Below are 16,424 nucleotides of genomic sequence, written 5' to 3'. Positions count from 1 at the left end.
ATGTTATCTTGAAAAGTTGCGGTGAGTCACACTTAAAAAAAAAAACACACAAATCATATTCTTTGTGAATAAAAGAATGTTTTTCATTTACAGGCGAAGAGGGCTAGTTAAGTCTTCTTGTGAATTCTTTATTAAAGACTGAAGTAAGGAATTCTTTTGTTAAGTAAATATTCAGGCCCTTCCTTGCCAAAGAGCTTTTGAAATCCTTGCTGTAATTATGCTGATGTTTTCTGTGTTTATATGTTAAATGCCTAGAGCTTAATTGTTAATGGGTAAATAAGAGAAACCGCACAGTCCCTGCCAAAAGAGGCCGGATCGCTGGGGCCGGGAAGACAATGGCTCGGCAGGACTCCCCGGAGGGGCTGGAGGGCAGTTAGGACAGAGCGGTGGCCCCGGCTCTGCTCTCTGTGGATGCGGCTCACTCGGGCCAGGGAAGACACAGACCTGCAGGGAGAACAAAGGCAATGGTCAGGTCGTGGACCTGGGCCTGAACTCTAGACCGAGTTTCCTTTCTCCTCACCGCCCCCAGGTCAAGAATTCCTGCTGCCCCAAGAAACCAGCCGGAGAAATATGATGCTGTCCGAATAACCAGAAACCAGGCGGAGAGCTTGGTCACAGGCTCTTATCCCAGGGTAGGTGTCCTGGGCTGGAGACCCACACCCCGCACTCACCAGCCACGCTCGCTCTTTCATCCCTTTCCGGGGTCCTCATCGGCATGATGGGGATGAGGGTACCCTTTCATAAGGGTTTTATGAAAATTAAATAAATGAATATTGTAGAAACATGCTTAGAACCGTGTCTGGCACAAAGAAAGTGCTATTTAAGTTAAAGATTTAACTGAGAGTTCAAAAAACGTTGTGTTCAGTTTCCAGGTATTGAATTCATCTGGAACAGAGGTGCAAGTAACACCCTATGCGTGGGTCTTGTGGATTCTTTGCGGTGTTACAGGGAATTGCCGTACATATTTGGTTGGTCCTCCCACACATCAATGCATGTTTAATTACAGTGTAGTCTTTCTCGTCTCTGTCAACATCCTCTGGAAGATTACACACAGAAGATGGGAATTAGTGAGGAAACTTCTGTGTACCCCTACTGAAAGCCAAACAGGGCCTGTTGTAATCAACCCTGTCTTCTCTTTCTCTTAAACTCCTCCCCTTTAAGGGTTGGGGGTCCTGGCAGAAGCGGGCTGGGACCTGCGGAGCCTGCTAAGATATCTCCAAGATAATCTGAGCTATTCCATGCAAAATAACCTTAAATCCAAAGTTAGAAGATCCGTTGGAAGGAAGGAGTTAACTGGAGATCTCTCTAAGAATGTTTGCTGAGAAGCCTTCCAGTAGTGTTGGAGTGGGGAGGAGAGCAGGGCACTCAGGGGGTGCAGGCTTGGTGCAGAGACTCAGTCGGCCAAGGCAAGGTAGTCCCCTCTGGGATGCAGACCTTCAGACGGGTTGAATGTGGTCAGAGATAAGGTTCTCACACAAGTAGCAGGGGGGAAAAAAAAGCTCTCAAGGCTTATTAGGCTCTTAAAATTTCAGAGTTGAAAAGGGGCATTTCAGCCCTCAGCTATCAGCAGCTAGCCAAGAGCTGAGTTGCCATGTTTCTGGGCACGAAGAGCTCCTTGGTTCTCAGCGTCACTGGACCAGCGCCTGCTTGGGCGTGAACTCCTTCGGAACACAGTTCCCGCCTGTCTGTCCTCTCTCCTGGAGAGAGGAATTCAGCAAAGCACTGTCACATAATCTCCTTGGCTCCGCACAACCACGTCTTTGGGGTAGACAGAGAGGTGCTATTAAGGCATTTGACAGCCGAGGAAGCAGATGCTCACGGTGGCTAATGACATGGCCAGGACCACGTGGTTACTTCACCAGACTTGGGTACACCCCCCCCTCTCGGTTTTGTTTTGTTTTTTTTAATAGTCATCTTTTTTATTTATTTATTTATTTTTATTTTTATTTTTGGCTGTGTTGGGTCTTCGTTTCTGTGCGAGGGCTTTCTCTAGTTGCGGCAAGCGGGGGCCACTCTTCATCGCGGTGCGCGGGCCTCTTCACTATCGCGGCCTCTCTTGTTGCGGAGCACAGGCTCCAGACGCGCAGGCTCAGTAGTTGTGGCTCACGGGCCTTGTTGCTTCGCGGCATGTGGGATCTTCCCAGACCAGGGCTCGAACCCGTTTTCCCTGCATTAGCAGGCAGATTCTCAACCACTGCGCCACCAGGGAAGCCCCCCCCCCCTCGGTTTTTGAGAGATTCCCAAGGGAAGGAGGAAAAGCCAGGGTTCTACTCCTCGCGCAGGCACCAGGACCTGTTCCCCATCTTCCGATTAGAACCACGGCCAGTGGCCACATCAGGTGAAGGCCGGTCAGCAAGGACCACACAGAGACCTCGGTGCTCACGAGCCCCTCCTTCCTCGGCACCTTCAGAAGCAGCTGGTCCTGCTCGATGCCCAGAGATGGGCTCTCCAGAAGCCCCTCCACTTCCTTCTGCCTGGGATACTGGGAAGAGGGGGGTTTTCAGAGACGCTGGAGACCACACTCCACAGGTGCCCACGCTTCCATCATGTGACAGCTCAATTCCTCTCACTCTGTGAAGGGGGCACAGATATTGGAGACCCTCCTGCCAAGACCCTGGGAGGAAACCAGGAAGAGATGCCTGGCCAGGGAAGGGGTGAGCCCCGTGGGGAAAGGGCTGCTCACAGCTGAGGAGGTTATTCAAAGAGACTTGGACTTGGAAAGGGCCCTGGAGATGGTGGGGTCCAGTCCCGGAAACTGGCTGAGGAGCACTGGAGCAAGAGACCGACACCAGCCAAGTAGAGGAGGACGGGAAGGAGAGGGTTGAACAGAGATCAGAAAGACAAAGAACAGGCGGTTTGGAAGAGCCAAGAGCATAAATCGTAAATCGCTTGCAGACGCCGGTGCAATACACAACCGAGGCTCCCGCGGGGGTGCCCGTCGCTGTGGACTCAGGCACGTCTACTCAGCACAGTGGGTGTGAGCCTGTGCGTGTGAGCAAAACCCCCGATGAGTCATCCAGTGCATGTAATGGTCCTGTCAGTCCGTGAATCATGGAGTGTGTGTCAGAGCTGGGGTGTGTGTGTGTGTGTGTGTTTCAGTGCACAAGGCAGTGATGCCCAGAGCGATGCCGGGAGGAGGATGAAAGCCAGCCCTCCCGGGGTGAACCGTGTTTAAAGGGCACCACGCTTCGTTCACACCGTGCATCACGCGCCACATTTCTGAACCTGGTCCAGAGAAAGCCATCTGTCCTCCCTTCCTGATGAAACCCCCCCCTACGGAGCAGCAGTGTGAAATTCTTCAGGCTTGCGGGGTTGTTTTCAGAGTCAGAGAGGGCCAGGATCTTAGAATCCTAAATTTCAACCCCTGCGTTTTAAAGAGAGAGGAACGGCAGCAGGGAAAGCCAGCCCCACGGTCCCAGAGTCACAGGGAGAGCTTATAGCAAAGCCAGATGCAGACCCAGGTATCCCGGCCACCCCCATCCTGCTGTCCTTGTTCCACCTGCAGGTCCTTTTCCCTTTTTGCTCAAGGATGTGATGAGATCACTCCTTTTTACTAAAATGCACGGGACCCACCCATGAAGTGAAACACTGTTGTTGCATCTTAGAGGCTGGAGTCCATGAATAACCTCACAGGCAAAGCTGGGGCGTCTCTGGCCAGGTGGCTTAGACTGAGCGTCATTTCACCTCTTCTCCCAGAGCCTCACTCTCACCCCACCCAGGTCAGGAGGAGCCCGAGGGAGACCGCTCTTGGGTCTGTGTCCATAACTGGCAGGGCCCTTTGGCAGACGATACCATGATTCAGAAGTTGCTTATGAGCCATCTATGAATGTCTCACTCAGGACGCCTGGCTCTTTCTCCTTTCACCTTCCTGGGGGCTGTTTCACTGCTCAATTGCTCCAGAAAAAAATGAAAAAATAAATACAGCAGAGGATTTACTTTAGCAGTTCTGAGGAAGGGTTTACTAGGTAAAGAGCCTGAACCTATTAACTATTAAGATGGGGTTTAGGATAATCTATGAATTTCAATTATCCATTCCATTCGTTCTTCTCCGATGACTTAGAGTTGACCCAAACTTCAAAGGGAGCACTGCAGCCCCTGGATTTATTGTTCTTATTTCATATTAATTAAGTACTTACTATACACCCAGCATGGCTGAGACCACTCAGTGGGCACAGACTCTGCCCTGCATCCCTGGAGAGCAGAGACTGATTATCTCATCTCTCTGGACTTCAAAGCCCTTTACCTCCAATAGCCATCTTGTCACTGAATGTGGAGGTGGCTGGGATGCCAAGGGTGCAACAGGACGGAGTGAATAAAAGGAGCAGAGAAGTCATGGCTCCGGGTCAGGTGTGGAGTGACGCTGATCTCACGTCTGAGCCCAGGTTCTGCAGTCACAGGAAGGCGTGCCCTGCAGTCCTCAGGGCTCTGCTAAATGTACACATTGGGAAAGGAAGTTAGGAAGCCTTCTTGTGTGCTGGACCAACTAAGGGACCAAGTAAACACTGATATAGTTGTGTCCTTCATACACGGCACGTGGGCCAAAGGAGAATAACCAAATGCTTCCTTGAATATAAATCAGTGTATTTACAAAGGTATTTATTTCAGCAGTGTATGTAATAGCAAAAAGCTGTAAACAACCCCCAAAAATCCATTAGTAGGAGATTAGTAAAATAAATCATGGTACATCCATTCAATGAAAAACAATGCAGCTGCAAAGAAGAATGAGTTACATCTACATACATTAACTGGAAAAGAGATCTATGATTATTAAGTTTTGAGAAAGCAAGTTATAGAAGATGATGTTATCTGTATTAAAAAAATTTAAAGGGTAGCCTATAAATAGATACATATGTTTATATATATTTGTACATGTTTAAAAATGTGGGGGAAATGTGGAACCTCAGTGTATGGAAAAAATGTGGAAGGATACACATGAATCTGGTTACATTGTTTACTTCAGAGGGTGGAGTTGGAATGGACAAGAAAATCTATTTTTCTATACGCTGTACTGTTTAACTTTAAGTATGAATTATTTTTATAACTTCAATAAAGAACAAAATGTATTGTGAAAATAAAGAGAATAAAAATAGGTTTGTCAATGCTTCCCAGACACCCTCAACACTGGAGCTTGCCCCCATGTGAAATGCCTCGCCTGTTATGACATTTGGAGAGCTGGCAGCCATCGCTTGAGAAAACATGGCACATTTGGCCTCTGTGGCAGCGTCATGGAACAAACAGAGACGTCGGCTGTCAGCTCCAAAGAAAAATACTGATTTGCATAAACTTATGTGACCTAAACTTATTCAGTGACTTTGAGATATCTCACTCTAATCAGATAAAATTAATTAAAATCAGATAGCACAAGTTTCTAGCAACTGTACTCCACCTCCTCCATTATTGATCCAGGGCATTGGAAATCGGAATACATCACAGATTCTTAAATCCCAGCATGAGTCAGGGGGAGGGAAAGGGCAGGGAAAGAGGGTTTGCTGTATGTGCCGGGCCCTGGGATGGGTACCGTGCCTACACTATCCCATTGGATCCTTGTGATGATACAGCAAGGTAGGAGGAAAGGATGTGAATGTACACACACACACACACACACACACACACACACACACACACTGGAGCATGCACTAGAAACTACAGAACAAGACAGAAAGGGAGAGCCCAAGACCCAGGGAAGAAACACACCCATGGCCTGAGAGTGGGCACCAGGCAGGCTACTCATCAGGCCAGGAGAGTAGTGATTCTGGGGTCCCTCGGACACCTTGGCCAGGAGCCTGGCTATTTTGACACCGCCTGGGTCTACTTTATTCCCACTGAGGGTCTGAAGCTCTGGGGACTGGGGCTGAAGCACGAGAGGAAGCTGTTGCAGCCAGGACTGAAATCTAACTCAAACCAGCTTTGGCAAAACATTGAGTTATTTGGCTCTTGGAACTAAAAATGTCCATGAGTAGACGGCTCACTGGAATTAGGACTCAACTAATGTCAGTCAGGGTTCATTCTGTTTCTGTATTTCTCAGCTCTGGTTTCCTCCGTGTTGTCTTCATTTTTCAGCCAAGCTCTTTTGATGTGGCAGCAAAGATGGTCCCAGAAATTCCATGTTACTTGGTTCCTTTCAACTACCCATTCCCATGAAAAGCAAGCATTTTTTTCCCCAATAGTTTCAGCACGAGTGCCAGGGATGGCTCTCAGGGGACCAGCTGGGGTCATGTGCCCATTTCTTAATTAATTACCATGGCGACCTGATTGGTTTTTCCCAGCCTTTTCCAGATCACATGGATTAGGAATGAGGGAGTGGTCTCTCTCTCCAAAATTGGAGGGATAGTACCAAAGGAAGAAGGGAAGGATGCTGGGCAAGCTGACCACAGATGTTCATCACAACGTCACAGAGAAACCTACAAGGAAATTGTAAACTGAGAAACTGGTGGGTGTGGGTTATTTATACCTGTCATCTCTTGGCAACCATAAGACCCTTGGAAATTGTTCAACACAATGATATAAGCTCTGAATATACTACTGACCCCGGTCTCGCACTGCTTGCCCTCTACTCTTGGAGACCCAGTCCCTACCCCTCCCTACTTTGAATCTGGGAGGATGAGGGTGGACACAGAGGCATGGGCTGCAAGGGGCATGTGTGTCGTGGCATTGGGGGGGAGGGGCAGGCAGGAAGTATGAGCAAGTGAGGGGGGGGAAACATGCGTGTTCTCACTGGAGGCTGCCGCGTGCTGGGGTTCAGGAAAGCTCTCTGCTGGGCGCGGCCAGGGTAGGGCTGCCTTGCACACTTGTTCAAGCTGTGCCACAAAATACTAAATACAACCAAATTTTACTTGAGGAAGGAGCCTCCTCACCTGCACAGAGATGCCATATGGGCAAGAGAAGCCCTGCTAGTAAGTGACAGAGAGAGAAAGCAACCCCAGACCCTGCTCCATCGTCAGCTGTGTGACTTTGGGGATAAAAATATGATCATGGACGTTACGGCGCTTTTTGAAAAGTCATAAACACAAGGTATCAATCTAAATCACTCTCCAGTTCTCCAGCCAGCGGAGTGCTAGAGGTTATCTAATTTGTTCCCAGGCTCTAGTCATATGAGAGCACAGACTGTGGGAGAGATTGATGCCTGCGGTTCCCTTGAAAACACCACACCCACGGCAATCTCTCGTTTTTCCATTTCTATTACATATAGGACTGTATCAGGTATTTATGCCCACAACTTTTTTTTTTTTTGGCCACGCCACTCAGCTTGCAGGATCTTAGTTCCCCAACCAAGGACTGAACCCCGGGCCCTCGGCAGTGAAAGCACAGACTCCTAACCACTGGACCTCCAGGGAATTCTGTATCAGATATTTAGAAGTTAGTGTGCTTTACAATGTTAATAACCTTTCTTTGAGTGGATGCAGTCTATGTGTTGTTGGAGGGGGAGGTTGTCTACGTAGGGGCAGGAAATGTACGTGTCCATCCTCAGTCGGATTTTAAACTCCTAGAGAATGGCATTGTCCTTCGTTGTATGTCCCATGTCAATTATTTTTTTCCCTTGGTCACTGTGTTAAGAGTTAAACAAATGAAAACACTTCTGATGGAAATGAAATTAAATAACTTATAAATGATGCCTAGACAGTACTTGGTCTATGAAAGATGCTTATATATATTTCTTTCCCCTCACTCCTCTTCTGATGCAGAAAGAATAAGAGCATTCATTTAACCATATTAATTTGAGGCCACTTGTTAATTGTCAGGCATTGTGCTGGGCACTGGAGACACAATGATACATAAGAAATAATCTCTCAAGTTCTGTGGTCCATCTGGCCAGAAGAATACCCTTGATTGTAATCTTTCACATGTTATATGGGCTTGTAAACAAGGCGCTCTTGGATGGAAGACAGTGGAAGGATAGTTTGATGCTTTTAATGATTTTCTGGGGTTGGAAGGGCAGTAGGAGATGCCAGCTTGGAAAGTGATGTTTGAATAGGGTCTTGAAGGATGAACAGGAGTTCACGAGGCCATAAAGCAGCAAGAGTGTTACAAGCAGAGGAAACAGAATAATAATAAAAGTTAGCTTGAAAATAACCTCCTTCTTGAACAGAACTGTTCTGTTACAACTGTCAGGGAAAGGACCCCAAATCAAAAGCTGTTGATTGGAAGAAAGAAAAGGGCTTCAGAGCTGGGCTCCATCAATCATCTCAAACTTAGGGCTCTTCAGGGCCTGGCACTTGCCTTTACATACTTTCAGTTTAAAGATGTTTGGAGCTTTTTAAATTATGCATGCTATTATTTTCCATTATCTAGAAAGGAGCTGTTTTTAAAGCTGAAGACCAAAAGTTGAAACCCCCAGGAATTTATTTTAAACTTGGGAATTTCCCAGAGGCCTGGAATTTGGTGTCTGGGTTCCAGCTTTGGGCCTAATTGTTGGGTTCCCTTCCCAGACTCTGCCTCTGTGTGTGTCTACTGCGTCCCCCGCCCCCATCTGTACCATCTGTTCAGCAGGGCACAGCTTTCCAAAGCCCTGGGTCAGCCCTCTCCTGGTAACTCTACCTGGGGAGAAAAGCAGCTCTGATGGTCCACCAGATCAAAGATAAAGCCCAAAGTGTTTACAGTATCAGCTATCGCTCCCTGGAGAGAAGGACTGTATCTTTCTCTATGGCTGCAGAACCCAACTGTAGCTTTTCTGAATGACTGGCCCTGTTGGCACCTCCAGGCCCAGGATCCCAGCTGCTGCCCTAGCCCAGCCCAGGGAGGGAGGGAGGCAGGCCGCTGACAGGACGCCCCTCATGAGAACAAAGCTATCAGCCCCATCTTCGCAGGGTACCAGCCTCACCCTCACACCTGCCAGGCGGGGCCTCCTCTTTCTTGGTAAACTTCTTTGTCCCTTAGTTCAGTGATGGGCACGTGGGGGACTCAGTCAGGGCTTGTGGTTTATTAGCAGCTGGTTTTGCGACAAGACCTTGAGATCTGGAATCAGGAGACCTGGGTTGATACTCTTCTTCCACCTGTGACCAATTGCCTGTCTGAGCCTCGGTTTCCTCATCTTTCAAACAGTGATGATAATTATGCCTCTCAAAGCTGTTCACTCATTTACAAGGGCAACATGGAGTAGAAGAAGCAGAGTGGGGTGGAGGCCAGGGCTCAGCTCCTGCATTGGTACAGTGCCGGGTTCACATACAGTCTGTTAGTCCCTAGTTATGTGACCCTCAGTGTTCCTCATCTGTGAAATGGGATCATAATCGCTCCTCTTTCACAGGGTCTTTAGGAGGATTAAATGAGATATACTCATGAAGAGCTGAGTACAGTGTCTGGCACATAATAGAGTTTATCCAGGATCTACTCTGTTCTCAGTGCTGTGGAAGGTGCTGGGGTTCCAGAGGTCAAAGGCACAGAGCTCACAGTGGGGTAACTGTGAAGAGACTCAAATATCAATAAAATAATAAATGCAAATGCAAATCAGGTCTTAGCCCTCCTCACGCACCTCACTTCAAAAATCTCACCCAGTGTGTGTGTGTGTGTGTGTGTGTGTGTGTGTGTGTGTGTGTGTGTGTGTTTCCTCACCGCATGGCATGGCCCCTGCCTACCTCTCCAGTGTGTGTGTGTGTGTGTGTGTGTGTGTGTGCCCTCACCGCATGGCATGGCCCGTGCCTACCTCTACAGTGCCTTGTTCTTTGTCCTCCAGCCACACTGGACTCCTTTCTAGCCCCTGAACCCACCAAGCTCTTTCCTGCCTCAAGGCCTCCGCTGGGGTCCCTTCTGCCTTGAACAGTCGTTCCAGCACTGGAAGAGTCTCAGCATCTCCCACGAACTTGCTGGACATGAAAATTCCCCAGCCCTCCTGAATCAAAAACCCCTCGCCCCCACCCCAGGCAGGCTCAGCACCCTGTGCATTCCAATGCGCTAACATTTAAGAACATCTGGCCCTTACCCTCTTCCCTCTGCTCTGGGAGGGATTCCCCCTTATCCTCTCAGAAGAGCTCCTGCGGCCAAAAGAGGTCTGTGAGGTGGCCTGTGCTTTCCCTGTTGACCTGTCATTTAGTCTGGAAGAAATAAGAAGTCTCTTTAAGAAGCCAGTTTGGAGCCCACAGGACCAGCTCTGGATGGATGAAGTCAGCAAAGCCACGGCCAGCACGGGGACACACGCAGACCTCCTGGCCACACGGCCGTTTCACAAAGAGAAAATGGGAGGCGCAGGGGCCTGGAGCAGGTGAACAGGCTTAAGTGGAGAGAAACTAAGTCACTTGGGGATATTTAGCACCTAATGGAAAAGCAGAAATGTTGAGGACATAATTAACACCTATATTCTAATCTCACTAGTAGCTAAGTAGGACTTAGCCCTGAGCTTGAAAATAACAAAATAGCCCCAGGAAGACAAAAGCAAATCTAGAAAGATGTTGCTAAAAGTTAAGTTAGTGATACCTAGGAAGCTGGTTTCTTTTTTCCTTTGAACATATCGGCTCACTGTAGTTTAGCAAAAACTCAAAGTTCCCCGAGTTAGAGCTGTTGTCTAAATATTTGTCACTGCAGGAATGAGTATACTCCTGGCATCGCTTGGGTCTGCATTACTCAGGCAGCCCTGCTACCCACACACTCACCTGACAAATAGCAGCTTCCTCACAGTCAAAACAGAGACCCTGGAAATGACCAGAAGGTGCCATTTTCGCACCGAGGGGCAACAAGGTCCCGGAGAGGGAGCAGCGCGGACCTGCGGGCACGGAGGAGGCCCAGAGGCTGACGTGCACAGCAGGCCTCCTCGTCCCGCGTGCTTCTGCAGAAATAATGCAATTGTGAGGGGCTAGGGAAGACACAAATAGAATAAAGGAAGGAAGGGAAAAATCGATAGCTGCGGAGAGGAGGAAGGGAGGCAGACGTGCTGCCTGAGCCTTGCTGTCAAGAACAGGAAAGAGGCAGCAGCGCTGGTCGGCATCCCTCACCCACAGTTCAGGCCTGGGCGTGGGCCGGGCTCCCAGATCACTTCCTGGGCAACCTCCACCCAGCCTCTCCCCGGCAGACACTAGTGTCCATCTCCCGCACGTGGGAATGGAGAGGCAGAAAGACTACATAACTTGCTCCTATTCCCAACATAAATAAAAGCACTGAGACTTGAACCCAGGGCCCCCCATCCGTCAGCCGGAACTCTTCCTCGGCCACCACAGCTGCCTGTCTGGTCCAGGAGGGCACTCACGCAATAGGAGCCCAAGCGAGTTTGGCAGGAGGGAGGACCACTTTACCTGTGTGTATGGAGTTGGCTTCCCAAGGCCGATTCACCTGGGAAACAGCCTCTGGGGAAACTTGATCCCTACCCCCCCGCCCCAGCGCAACACAAACTGATGTGTATCTCTCTGAAAGCAGGCGGAGTGAGACCAGCAAGTGGCCTTCACAGGACCTCAGAAGACGCACACCTTGCTCCTTGGGATTTGCTCCTTCTTCCCCCTTCCTGGAGGGCCTGCAAAAGACAGGGGGACTCAGAGAAGCAGGGCGCGGCAGGCGTGGGGCTCCCGGGGAGCAGGGGGGAAGCGGGGTCTCCCCTTCGTTGATCCACACCCCGTGCCTCTGGGACCCAGCATCCGCCCTCTCCCTCCTCTCGTCGTTCTGCAGTGTTTTAGTTGGAAAGTAAGACCCAACTCGCTAAATCAAAGTGGTTTCCCCAGCAACACTGGGAGAAGCCGGTTTACTTACAACAGGTAAATAATGCATGAGCTCAGGCTGAGAAATACGGCAACCAAGTTCATGTTACTAACGGGTTCACTGAACCTGGAGGCTCGGCTCCTGAGCCCAAGTCCCAGGGGATAAGGTTGCAATTTCCCGCCTGCCCCGCCTCTCCTAAGGAATCCTTTCTGTATTCAGGTTGCGTGTGTGTGTGTGTGTGTGTGTGTGTGTGTGTGTGTGTTTCTCCTTTTTTTTCCTGCCTATTTCCTACTCTCTAAATCAAACTGCCTCTGCCTTCAAGAGCAAGGGCCTAGGCACCCATCCTCCGTGTGGCTTCTCCCCTCTTTAAAGACAGGGTGCTGAGAAAGGCTCTCTTTTGCAAAGTCGGGCAAAGCAGCACGGACCAGCACCAGGCTCCCTGGTCTGCCAGGAGATGGTTCGTTTCCAAATCCAGTCGGTATACCTGACAGATCTGTCAGGTCCCCCATGCGCCCTGGCACAGATGCACTCTGCTAAAAAGAGATGCAAACCGAACCAAATTGTGAAAGAACAACTCTTGATAAAGATCGTGTGCTTCTTTCTCCCTGCCCCTGAGAATAACTGATACTGAATCTACATCTCTCTACCCTCCAGGAAAGATGTTGGGCTTTCTCTGAGTGGCCCTCTGGAAGTAGTAAATTTTGTTTTTAATTTTATAAAGATGAAATGATAGTAGACTAGAGAAAACGCTTTTTCAAATTACACAGCGCCTTCCCAGTTTGACATCGCCCTGCACCCCCATGCCAAAAAAATCACTCATTTAGACGACTGAAAATTCAGTACAAGAAGAAATTTGTAAATGCCAATCATAATAAACTGGCAGGTTTTATGGCGGGAGGAGGTGAAGATTTAGTTCCTGCCCAAAAAGACTGGCAAGCTTTGGGGTTCCCTTCTGAGGGTAGTTAGCCCTCCAAATCCCATAAGATGAAGCATTTACAGACGTGTATAGCACTGACTTGTCTGTCCACCTGCTGTCCACCTGCGCCAGCAGATGTGGAGAGAGTAGTCGGGTCTCTGTTTACCTTGGTTCACTGTCTTGTACACAGCAGATACCATCTAAGTGAATGAGAGAAGCTGATGAAAGCATCTCACTCCATTGAAAACAAAAAAAATTAAGAACTTGCCTCAACACAAGCAATGAGATTAGGCAACTATGGACACTTGTTGTGTCTGTTCAAACAGATTTGTGGTATTATAAAGTGGCCTGACTCAGAGATTGTATGGAACGTCAAGGTGTTAATGAATAACTCTCTGTGGAAATGCTCCTATTGGAAGTCCCCCAGTTTCTCAGGTGGAAAGGAAGTAATTCACACTGACAATAGATACTGCTCCATGACTGCAAAACGAGGCACATCTTCAGGGAGTATCATAGCAACCTAGTTGGTCTGTGAAAATTATGGCAGTTTTGCATTAAAGGCTGAAAACTGAACAGGCAAATCTGTTAGAAAAACTACTCTTCAAAGTGGAAATTCTGACATGTGCTGCAATATGGATGAAATTTGAAGACATTACACTAAGTGAAATAAGCCAGCTACAAAAAGACAAATACTGTAAGATTCCCCTTAAGGGGGGTACTTAGCGTAGTCAAGTTCATAGAGACAGAAAGGAGAATTGTGGTTGCCAGGGGCTGCGGGCAGAGAGGAATGGGCAGTTATTGTTTAATGGATTTAGAGGTTCAGTTTTACAAGATGAAATGGGTTCTGGAGATGGATGGTGGTGACGGTTGTATGACATTACAAATGTATTGGATACTACTGAACTGTACGCTTAAAAATGGTTCAGGTGGTAAATTTTACATTATGTGTATTTTACCGCCATAAAAAGACGGGGAAGAAAATGACCCAGGAACGCATGTAAACAGGACGACTGAAAAATCTTCAGGTAGCTACTGAAGCAGTTTAGACAAAACCATCCAGATAAAGCAATGTCTGCCTTGTGACCAAAATAAAGTGAGGTGTTTGGTCTGGACTGAAAATTTTGTTTAGTTGATCCCAGATCATGCATTCACCACTAAACATTATGACAGGCACCTAAGAAATGAAAACGTACCAGGAACAACCAACCGAGGAAATGATGGAAGGCATCATTGGAGGGTATGCACCCTGTCGGTCGCAGATCACGCAGCAGGTATTTAACAATTACCCAGCAGTAGGCAGCCCGCAAGTGCGGACTGCCCCATGGATGGTGCAACACGATAGCAAATACCGAAGAATGCTTTGGAGAATCACCACCACAAAATGTACTGGGATTGAGCTGTAAGAGCACATCAACAAATCTTGTCCTGCGGAGCAAACAGTCTGTCTGTTGGAGAAAATGAATAATTACTGTAGAAGCTATTGAAAGAAGCACAAAAGTCTTAGGAGAAACATCACAAAACCTACTGAGAAAAATAAAACAATGAATGTCCCTGGCAGAACAGCTCTAGAGGAACAATGGAACCTGAGAAACTCGTGGAGGAAAACCTGCTACCCCTTTGGAAACCGGAGAGGTATCTGAACACTCACTGCCCATCTCACAAGCATCAGGATCTCACCCGCTTTGGCATCAGTTCAAAAGGCAGTACATCGAAACGACTACATATCAGTGTGACATTCTTGTCCCAACTACAGATTATGTTCACATTCTTGGCTAACACAGCAGGGACTGTTATAATAAGTTACATAAACCCACTAAGGTTATACCTTAATGCTTTGCAGTATAGGTAGTACTTCCAAAGCATGATAGGACCTCTTAGCAAATGTGTACTTTTGTTTCTATTCTCCCATTTTTACTACCCCAAGAACATCGTGAGACTGGTTGAAGCAGCATTTTACAGGAGAAAAAACTAAATCCAGGTTGGGCCTTCCCAGGCCTGTCTTTGTGGCCTGACCCATCACTGTAGCTACACTTGGACATTCCTCCCTCGTGGACACGTCCCTACAGGTCAGGATGTATCATCCAAATGCTACCCTGTAACACTTTACATGCTTTCCCTGGGTTACCCCAATAACTGAGAGGGAAAAATAGAAGTGTTAGGGCCCCAAGCTGATGGACAATTGGCAAACCTTGGCCTCACTTAGCGCCATGTAAGCCAAGAGATCTCTATGGCTCTGAGAGCTGGCAGGCACCCCTCCCGCCCCATAGGCTGCCCTGCCACATCACCAGGACGCACATCCCTCCAGGACGACCTTGCCCTGGGCTCTGACTCACCTAATCACAGCCCTGTGCCTCTCCATGAACTACAGGGAGTAATTTAGGAGTTTGGGTCTATAGAGTGCCAATCAACCCGGCCAGGGAGGGAAGGCCCCACAGAATCGCTGAGGCCTCGGGTCAGGGCAGCAGTGGCTGCCGAGTAGAAGAGGAAAGGCCAGTGGCCAGCCGGGCAGAGGGCCAAACAGGAATCGGGCAGTGCTCACAGAGGGCTCTGTCCTATGACACAGAGACTCCCACCCACAAGCACATCCCTGGCACAGTTAAGAACTCGGGGTAGACCTCTCTGCAGGGCAATGGGTGTGGCCTGCATCCTAAGCCTCCGATGGGTTTTGAGGGGCTCTGGGGAGTCCCCAGTTACTGTCGGAAGGAATTATCCACAGCCACAGAGACTGGGCCTCCCTCTACTGGACCAGACTTCACCCCACACACCTGCAAGCCTGGCTTCCCTCCCCCAGTTTTTCCAGAATTCTTTACTGCTCTTAAAATACCAAGAGCTCCAGTTTAACTGCCCTGACCACTGCCCTCCACCCCCTTGCTCCTCTCCCCTCGCTGCCCCTAGAGCCCCCCACCCTTGTAGGAGAGACTCTGCTCCTCCTCAAGCTTCCTTTATCTCTTTGGAAACTGGGGCACACATTATTTTCCTCCAAATCCTTGACCTACAGCAGGGCGGTGAAGGGAAATTACAGCATCATTGGGAAGCCGGACTCTCCTTTGATCCTGCTTGTGAAGGGCATGTGGAGGCACAGGACATCAGAAGAGCTGCCCAGAGCCAGGCCCGGGGACAGCACCAAGGGACAGCCCGCGGGAGAGCACGGCCCCTCCCACGCGGGCAGGTCCCACTGTCGGGCGGTGCACCTCGACTCCCAACCTCTGCTCTGGGACAGGCACCCTCTGCTCTGGGTTCCTTCTGAAGGAAGACTCCGCGGCACTGCTGGGCCTCTGAGACTTCAGCGGCCTAATGGGATGCAAATTGGAATTTGCTCCCTTAAAGATGTATTATGCATGGACTTTCTATTAGATTTCACATGGAAACTCATCATCCCTCACCGCAGCAGGGCCTGCACAAAATCGGGCCTGTGTCAGCAGTTTCTTGTCAGCTGGGATCTGATGCCAAATTCATCTCCCTCACAGGGGGGTCTGGGGGACACCAAAGGTTTGGAACGCGGCCGGGGTGGATCGCGAAACCACTTCCGGGCGTCCTCCGAGGCGGTCTGGTCTTGGCTGGGAGGGGGCGGGGCCAAGATGGGAAGGCGGGGCCTCACCCGCCGCAGCAGGGGCTGGAGTGGCTTGGCTAAAGATGCCGCGGCGCCCAGTGGACCCCGATGATGAGAGAGAGAAGCCTGGGCTGGGAGGGGAAGAGGGAGTGAAGGCTTTGTCTGAGGACCCAGACTTCAGTCTTTTACCCAAGGGGGGAAAAAAATTCCTGAGTCATCTAATAGGATTAGTCTGGAAGACTTTTCCTCCCTTGGGTCACACACACGCCATATCCCTGTACCCCTGCACACACTCACAGCCGCCACACATGCGCACATCCAACCCACCCATACCCTCACGTTCAC

The 16,424-nt window shown here is 49.2% G+C and overlaps 1 protein-coding gene across 4 annotated transcripts; it reads right to left on the bottom strand.

Annotated features, from left to right (window-relative positions):
- Positions 1–58: 58 nt before the first annotated feature.
- LOC309651603 (uncharacterized protein) lies at positions 59–15,999 on the bottom strand. Of its 4 annotated transcripts, XR_014258245.1 has the most exons (5): positions 11,388–15,999; positions 10,581–10,753; positions 3,793–7,975; positions 1,251–2,482; positions 59–444 (listed from the first exon to the last, which is right to left on the bottom strand). XR_014258245.1 is itself a non-coding variant. In XM_082444435.1 (4 exons), exons 1-4 carry the CDS (start codon positions 11,715–11,717, stop codon positions 259–261), a joined length of 456 nt encoding a protein of 151 aa, XP_082300561.1. In that variant the 5' UTR covers positions 11,718–15,999; the 3' UTR covers positions 59–258. The 4 variants fall into 4 exon arrangements, 2 of the variants coding, with proteins under 2 accessions (XP_082300561.1, XP_082300562.1); XR_014258246.1 differs by lacking the exon at positions 1,251–2,482; XM_082444435.1 differs by lacking the exons at positions 1,251–2,482; positions 3,793–7,975 and having other exon boundaries at positions 11,388–11,431; positions 11,665–15,999.
- Between the last annotated feature and the right edge of the window lie 425 nt (positions 16,000–16,424).

This window comes from Balaenoptera physalus, assembly GCF_965194825.1.
Source record: "Balaenoptera physalus genome assembly, chromosome: 21".
NCBI classification, from domain to species: Eukaryota; Metazoa; Chordata; class Mammalia; order Artiodactyla; family Balaenopteridae; genus Balaenoptera; species Balaenoptera physalus.
The sequence above is the reverse complement of the archived record's forward strand: the minus strand, read 5'-3'. Positions and strand labels throughout refer to the sequence as shown.

Excerpts from the sequence above, each read along its gene's own strand:
- LOC309651603 (XM_082444435.1), bottom strand. The coding sequence starts at position 11,717 with ATGAACTTGGTTGCCGTATTTCTCAGCCTGAGCTCATGCATTATTTAC. Across the intron at positions 11,432-11,664 it reads TCATGCATTATTTACCTGTT|GCCCTCCAGGAAGGGGGAAG; the intron begins GTAAGTAAACCG and ends TGTCTTTTGCAG. Across the intron at positions 10,754-11,387 it reads AGCAAATCCCAAGGAGCAAG|AAGCACGCGGGACGAGGAGG; the intron begins GTGTGCGTCTTC and ends TTATTTCTGCAG.